This window comes from Macadamia integrifolia, chromosome 14 (genome assembly GCF_013358625.1).
Source record: "Macadamia integrifolia cultivar HAES 741 chromosome 14, SCU_Mint_v3, whole genome shotgun sequence".
Classification (NCBI taxonomy): Eukaryota; Viridiplantae; Streptophyta; class Magnoliopsida; order Proteales; family Proteaceae; genus Macadamia; species Macadamia integrifolia.
The window spans coordinates 28301068-28309224 of record NC_056570.1 but is presented as its reverse complement, the minus strand read 5'-3'; the positions used below and the strand labels follow the sequence as shown (position 1 = coordinate 28309224).

At 35.6% G+C, this 8157-nt stretch overlaps 1 protein-coding gene across 1 annotated transcript; it reads left to right on the top strand.

The window, feature by feature from the left end:
* Window positions 1–5610: 5610 nt before the first annotated feature.
* Window positions 5611–6735, top strand: LOC122061238 (transcription factor bHLH130-like). The gene is made up of 4 exons (XM_042624456.1): window positions 5611–5853; window positions 5965–6030; window positions 6122–6190; window positions 6289–6735. Exons 1-4 carry the CDS (start codon window positions 5752–5754, stop codon window positions 6331–6333), a joined length of 282 nt encoding a protein of 93 aa, XP_042480390.1. The 5' UTR covers window positions 5611–5751; the 3' UTR covers window positions 6334–6735.
* Window positions 6736–8157: the final 1422 nt, after the last annotated feature.

Genomic DNA, 8157 nt, shown 5'->3' with positions numbered 1-8157 from the left:
TCAATTTACTGTCCACGTGAAATGTGACCAGTGTTTCGTGAATTGTAATTTCTGACTCTTGTTTTTGTCTTCTTCTTCAAGCTTTGTTATGCATCACTTCTTTTGATTACTCTTTGTCTTATTCTTAAAACTTCTTTTAGTCTAGTAAAAATTGGTTTTCAAAATAATTCAAAAATGACTCGTCGTTATATTATTATTAAAACCTATTATCATTGCCTGCACATTTTTCGGAGTACATGTAATGCATATTGGAAAAAAAGTATATTATACTAAAAGGGCAAAGAAAGTTAAGATTACGAATTATTAGTATCCATTATCAAATTCAATGTTTTTTTTTCTTTTAACATTTATTTTTACTTCTACTTAAAATGCTGAAACGTAAGTCTGCATATTATTGATTTATGCCTAGTATTGTAGAGAGAATCTTTCCTTTTGCAGGCATGTTGGAATCTGATACTGTTGTTCCTTGAGTGACACCAGGAATTTGTTCTCTTTCCTTGCCCTGGTGTAATACACATTATGACCTTTTCTTCTCCTATAGGGAAGCTTGCTGACTTCATTTTCCAAGTTAGAACTCCAGACCCGTTTTTACTGCCCTCTTCTGATTTTACTCTCCCATATGAATTAACTTCATGTTATTGGTTTTGTCCAATCAATGCTGGAAGTGTCAAGTTGAACAATTTGGGAGTTGGAGCTTCGAATCCTGCTGAGGTCAGCCCTGATGACGATATTTATGAGCAGTACAAGAAACGGATGATGCTTTGGTAACACCTCTCTCTTCCCCCTTTTTTTTTATTTTTCATCTGAAACATCAATGTTTTTTAAGGTAAATGTCAACCTTTTATGTGGTCTCCTATTCAAAGAGTCTTTGCAATGCCTGAGTTGTACTGCCAGATCTGTTAATTGGAGTTTGTACTGCTTTTTCTTGCAGAACAATCCCCGGAAAGCATACTATTAGAGGTGCTCTAGATAGTCATTTTTGTGAGAACAAGAATTGTGAGATTTGTCAATTTAGAAAGTTGAGAAAATTAGATTGGTACTTGTTAGTGGACAAGATAATATATATATATATATATATATATATGTTTTGCCAAGTGGAAGGATGATGTGGCAATCTTTATGGATGTCTAGAAAATGATCAAGATTCTGGAAGACCTTCACATCCACTTTAAGCCATACATTCCTTTTTAGAAAATTATCATTTTAAAGCGAGGGTTATTGTTCTGAAATGTTTCATTGTTGACCTCATGGAAGCCCAACCTTAATCACTCTTTAATTCCAGCATATGCGTTAGGTTTTTCATTTCTTTCAACATCTTTCAAAGTTTAAGGAGGCCTCATTTGGTTGCAAATTGCAAGAGAATTAAAGGGATGGGAATTGAAATTGTCAAACTATACGAAGGAACTTTTGTGATAAAAAATTTCATGATATATAAGAAATACTTAATTAAAAAATGCAGGAGAAATAAAAAAGATGCACAGTCCTTTGTCTGCCTTGCTATAGATCTTTGGGCTTCGATTGCCAAGGAATAGAGACTTCACAAATAAGTCCGAGGTGGAAACCCCTTATTGTTTATACTAGACCAACATATTTTCCTAGAGAATTGATAAATACTTTTGCTATGAAGAAGGGTTGTGATAAGAAACGTTCAATTTTTTGTGCTCTTACTACAAAAATTCGAGTGGCTGAAACTGAAGCCAGCTACTTTCAAAGTAACAAAAAACAACTAGAGTGAGAGAGTTAGAGTCGAAAAGAGGATTCCTCGCTTCTCTCTCATTCACAATCTCATCTCGCACAGCTCCTAAGTGATGTTTCAATGTGCATCCAAATTCCTTCGATCTAAAAAGTGAAATATACCATAACTATATATTTAAAAAAAAAATAATAAGTGGTTTATGTAATCACATGGAGTACGTTTCTGTTTCAAGAAACGGTAGAAACATAAATTTCTGTTTCTAGAAACAGAAACAGTATTGAAGGTGTATTAAACAGGCCCTTAGTTCTCTGTCCTCCAATAGCTTCATCACTCAAGGGAGATTTTGTAAAATCTAATATAGATCCTGAAAGTGAAAAAGTAAACATAAACTTTTTATGACATTTTACATGTATCGATTAATGTTATGGAGGCATATATAATAGGATAAAGATGCTAGTGATTGAAAACTACAAAGGCATCTGTGTGTATGGAATACAAACATCTAGATCCCCCACTTCCCCTTCCCTTCCTCCTTTTCCTCTTTCTTTTAGGGGTTGTAGAATATGGTTAAATCACACCAAGCTTGAGGTAGCTATTTGTTTAAACAGACCTTTTTTTTTTTTAGTCTAGTTTTGAGATTAATTAAATATGTAAAGGGAAAGAAAAATAGATAAAAATATATTTGATCTCATTTTGGAAACAAGAAAAATTATTTCCCATCTGTGAACCATGTGATATCATAAACAGTAAGGAACCCCCAAAAAAATATTAAAAAAAATCTTGTTTGTGGGGGAGAGCCACATTTGTTTCACCCACTATGAAAGATAATAATGCAATTGATGCTTTTATATGCACTCCCATGGCTCATGTATTAGTGGAGAAGTTGTACTCGGGGATAGAAAACTCTCCCTAAAATGTAAATTATCATTTCTAAAACAATTGAAGCATATATAAAAATAGGAAGAAGCTTCTCTAAGAAAATGGAATAGAAAAGTGTATCAATGAAGAGCGACACAACAGTTAATTTTATACATAGGATGACTTTGATTTCATTTCATTTCATTTCATGAGAGAGAGAGAGAGAGAGAGAGAGAGAGAGAGAGAGAGAGAGAGAGAGAGAGAGAGAGAGTGCTAGCGTACCTTCCCTTTGAGAGCATTTCCCATGAAAAAATTTCAGTCATTTTTTATATAATCAAGAGTTCCATTGGGAGGCCTCTATGTAATGAGAATGCAAACAATATCACAGGTAACACCCAAAATAAGCAACATATGAAGACATCTACTAGTGCAGTTGGTTGGTACCCTGCCAATAGAGAGAATTTGTCTTTGGCGACACTGAGATCGATACATCCGTAGCCATCTAGTATCTTGCATTCTCACACAAAATTGATACCAATATGCATTTACTAATACAATACTGATATTTCAATCCATGCTACTTAGTTCGTAATCAAAGTTAGAAAAAAAAATAAACAAAAACAATCAACTAGTAAACAATGCGATTAATTAGTTTCGACCTTGTAAGTCATTAATTACCATGATATTCCTCTAATTTTTTTTTTTTAGTGAGAGGATTCTTTGAACAAGTGACATAAGGGATCACACCAATGGAGTACTGGCTTTGAGAACTTTTTGCCTTTTGTTTTTTTAATTAAAAAAATACTATTAAAAAAGCTATCTTTGTCAGGATTTGTTTCTTTATTAATTCAAAAAGAAGATAAAAAAAAGAGTTGAATTAGTTGACGTGGCCACGTCAAACCATCCATTAGTAGCGTTTGTGACCCCACGGATTGGTAATCTTACCCACTTACCTAATATTTATTGGATATTTTTCCTATTCAAATTGCGGCTTTGCCATAATTTTCATTTCTTATATTCACTTATATTTTAAGATACTTAAATAAAATGGAAAAATATCTCTTAGCATGAAAGAAGAGGTTCTCTCATATTAAATCCTCTAAGGTCCAAAGCCTTATCTTCTTTGATGAGAGGCAACTATATTTTTTTCGAACTTAAATAAAAAATAAAATAAAATCCTAGTATAACGTAGGGAAATAACAATACGTCTTCCACACTTGTGTATGCTGAAGATGCTCTCATTTGACTAATAGGGTTCTTTCACCCAATTTTTTTAATTTGATCGAAATGGCTAACCAACGATATTGATGTCGATCACCTTCAACTAAATCCTTGTTGCTGAGTGGAAAATAATTGCATAATTGGAGATTAACTCACCCAATCAACTTAATGAGTCCTAGGGGGGATCTAGTTAAGGTAATCATATCCGAAAAAAATGATCTAGAAGGCAATTGTGACAATACCGATACATGTCAGAAGAAACCCTTTCCATTCATTAAATTGGTCTGATGGTTTAGCTAAGGTCACATCATGAATTTACATAAATACCCTTATAGGTATTTCTGTCATTGATGATGTGGTTCCTTATCCACATGTGATCCAATCACTATCCTTGTTTGATTCTTAATGATCTATGATTGTAGCATAGAGGTTAAGCCGATACGCCTTAGGGTATGGTTTGACCCGATCGATTATGTATCGATGGATCGATCTACAACTTGGAGGCGTATATAATATACTATTGTCTTGTTGATTTTTTTTTTTTTAAAAAAAAAAAATCACATCTTACAATCCACAGCATTTGTAGTTTTATCGTTCTTTTCGATAATAAATTAAGCCCTTTTCTTCTTTTAACCGCTCAATATAAAACAAAAAAGAAAAACCTCAAAAGATACCACCATAGGTTGTGTTTGGTAGTCATTCAGTTCTAGAAATGACGTTTTGTATCAAAAACAGAATTTTCAGTTTTTGTATCAAAATGTCGTTTTAAAAAAAAAATTGTTTTATTCTATTTTTTTATTCCCATAGAACAAAGCCATATAGTTATGATTCAATCAATTATTGAAAAATAATTTTTCCATACTTCATGGTTAAGCACAAGATTTCACCTGACTTATTCAATTAGGTCAGCGAGGGACATGTGAGGTTGCATTTAAAAAAAGTTGCTTTTTAACAACTTTTAGACAAAAGATGTCCTTCCATAGATATATACAACTCAATTCACTGAGAGACATGTGAGGTTGCATTTAAAAAATTGCAAACAATCAATTCCATTTCTTTAACCAATTTTAGAAAACAATGATGTCCTTTTTTTGAAGTTATTCTATACAAAATCATTCTTGTCACGAGTCCTAAACTCTACATATCTTTTCTAACTACTTCTCTTAAAGAAATTTTAGATTTACTTCATTCAAAGGTCTCCGTTGCACATTTATACACCTCAAACGACTTTCTCATAACTCATCATATATTGGAGCTACTCATCCAACTTATTTTTATTATTTATGTAACATCATCGGCTAGTTTCCTATAGACATATGTGTTACAAAAAACTTTTTTTAATAGAGAGGCGCACACAAAAGGGCCATGCTACCTTTTGGTGAACCCTCTCTTTACTCAATCATTCTCATGAGTGAAGGGGGAAGGTTCGGGCAGCCAGGGCCAACGTGGACGGTACAGCGAAGACGGAGAAGGAGGTTCTTCAAGTCTTGTGGTGGCGGTGTCGCTGGACCTCCCTCACCTGATATCCGTGAGATCGGCGACAAGTCTCCAGCAGTATCGGCGACCATCCATGAAGCACGAAGCATCTGAGGTTGTTCCTCAGCTGCTTCCCAAATGCTTTATCAAGCTCCGCCGCGGCGCCTCTGCCCAGCCAGAGCTCAGCCTCCATGGATAATTCTTACGGGATGGTGAATTCGATAGTCATGGATCACAATCCTCCTCAAGTCAAGACTGCTAGCGCCAATTGCTCCAATCTTATCATTCTTCGGGGTTAATGTCTCAGATTTCTGAAATTGGTAACGAAAGCATTGGAAGAATTTATAGATGGTTTTTGTATAATCATCAATTGAAGATCAAATCCCTCTTTATTTTGTTCATTTTTTTTTCCTGATTGTGTTATTTCTCAGAATGGAGAAGTAGGGAATCGTCCTCCTGGTTTGACCCATCATTTTAGTTTACCAAAGACCTCCGCAGAGATGGCTGCCATGGATAAGTATTTACAGTTTCAAGAATCTGTTCCTTGTAAGACACGAGCCAAGCGGGGTTGTGCCACTCATCCTCGGAGCATTGCAGAGAGGGTAAAACTTAAAACTTAAAACTGAAAACTGAAAAAGCTTTTCTAACAACTCCGATCTTCGTTTTCATTGTTGAATAGAATAACATGTTTTTCTGGTTAAACTAATTTTCAGGTCAGAAGAACCCGGATTAGTGAAAGAATGAGAAAATTACAGGAGCTTGTCCCCAACATGGACAAGGTAAAACTTTTCAGACATCACTTCTTTAAGAACGATTTATGCTTTTAATTGGAAGTTCAGAGCCTCAGACCCAGACGTTTCTTCTTTGCAGCAAACCAACACAGCTGACATGTTAGACTTGGCAGTGGACTACATTAAAGACCTCCAAAAACAGGTCAAGGTATGGCGACAATAACTCAGAAGTCAGAACCTGCAAAGCCCACCAAATTAAGCAACCCATTTTTATCTTTCCTTGACAATTTCCATTTTCTCTTGCAGAATCTCAAGGATGGTCAGGCTAACTGTACCTGTTCCAGCAAGTAGAAGCCATGGTCAAGTCCTGTGGCTTCTGTGGAGATATAAAAGAAGAAACTATGGCAGAGGAGATATTTAGCAAAGCTTTCTCTTTGTAGGACAACAGAGGTGGAAGAAGAAGAGGAGTATTGTTGGGGTGGAGGTATGGAGAAGAGAGAAAGGGGCTGCTAAGAATTTCCAATAGCAAAGAAAGATCCATGCCCACTAGTGCAACAAAAGCTACCGATGATGACATAGAAAAGGGCCAAAACTGTATAGCATATGTACCACAAATTAGCTTTGTAATGCAGTTTACTGGTTCAGTTGAGTACTAGAACCAATTTATCTGAATTCCTCAGAAGAGTTAGCAGAGAGAAGAGAAATACAAACCCCATAATGGGAGGATATAAAACTACAATTTGGAAAGCAAAATGTGCCCTTTTCAACGGTCAAAAGGGGGGGGAGGGGTTCCCACCGGGGTATCAATTGTGTGTACCATTATACCTTATCGGCTGTTGCTGTGTTTGTCTTGGACCTGCTTTTGATCTGTTGGTTTTTTGAGCTGCCCAGATCAAGATAGTTCTCTTCCCTGATTTTCAACCTCAAGTCTAAGCATCACTCACCTGACATGTATATTAGTCAAGCATGGATACAATGGAGGTGGGACTATGAATCCCACCACACCCTCACGTATAGGTGAAATGAAACGTTGTATATGTGGAAAGATGAAAGACATGCAACATGAGGGAAAGAACAAGAAAACTTGGGCTCTGATACCGTGTTTGATAATCTAACTCAAAACCTTGAGACATTGGGTCGGGAAACTTTCTCAAGTATACAAAGGTGCAAATGAACCTCTCTGGAGGACTAAAACTCCCCCAACATTGGAATATCCACAGTTTTGGTGAACCAGATGGGATGGTCGATGATAGGAATATGAACAGATGCCATGGAAGAATCATAGAGAGTTAAACAAAGAATGCTAGATGAAGTTTATGTCCAAATAGTGTAAAAATATTTGTTTTCGGGTAGTTGTTGGTGTTACAATAGTTTGTGAAATTTTCATAGTAATATGGATTTGATTCTATTTTCATTGTTTGGCTAGAGTATTGGGACAGATGCATGAATATATATATGGTATGCATGTCATTAGACCATATATTTTCTAGGACGGAGTTTCTCTAAGGTCACAGTGAACAGGGATTTATCTACCGTGTGCCCTTAGGACCACTTGGATGGGGAGGGGGAGGTGCGATCTACAACCTTTGGATTATGTGGTGAACTTCACTGCATCCTTTTTTTTTTTTTTTGATTTATCTGATGGTGTTCACCCCCGTTTTGTAAGGTTATATTCTTTTCCTAATTAATTTATTTTCTTAAAAAAAAAAAATGCATTCTAGATCGATAATTCATTCTAAAATTGTAAAAACATTCAACTAAGAATATATTCGAAATATGCATACCGAACACAGCCTTAGATTTTGGTTTGTTTTCATATTGGACCATGGGATGCCTTGTCCCATTTCATTATTTTCTCAGCGTGCGTCTCATTCAATGCATCTATGATCAAAGTCCATCCATTCATCAATGCTATTAACATCATATAGGAACCACAGTACCTCACCCCCCATATCCCAAATCCCTTTGACTTCAATTTTGAAGGGGAAATCTTGTTTTAAGTTGAACCCTCCTCTATATCTTATGGAAAAAAAAAAAAAATTTTCTGTTCTATTTTGATTATGTGAATCCTATGTGGATGATACTATTCTCCAACCCCTTGTGGTGTGGTTTACGATCCTTGCACGAATACATGTACATAGAAGCATCAATTAGGATGAGATTTTCACCTTTAAT

What these genes read in the sequence shown, in the direction of transcription:
- LOC122061238 (XM_042624456.1), top strand. Translation starts at nt 5,752, where the DNA reads ATGGCTGCCATGGATAAGTATTTACAGTTTCAAGAATCTGTTCCTTGT. An exon ending in CTCGGAGCATTGCAGAGAGG is followed by an intron (nt 5,854 to 5,964) that starts GTAAAACTTAAA and finishes ACTAATTTTCAG; the next exon opens with GTCAGAAGAACCCGGATTAG. An exon ending in ACCTCCAAAAACAGGTCAAG is followed by an intron (nt 6,191 to 6,288) that starts GTATGGCGACAA and finishes TTTCTCTTGCAG; the next exon opens with AATCTCAAGGATGGTCAGGC.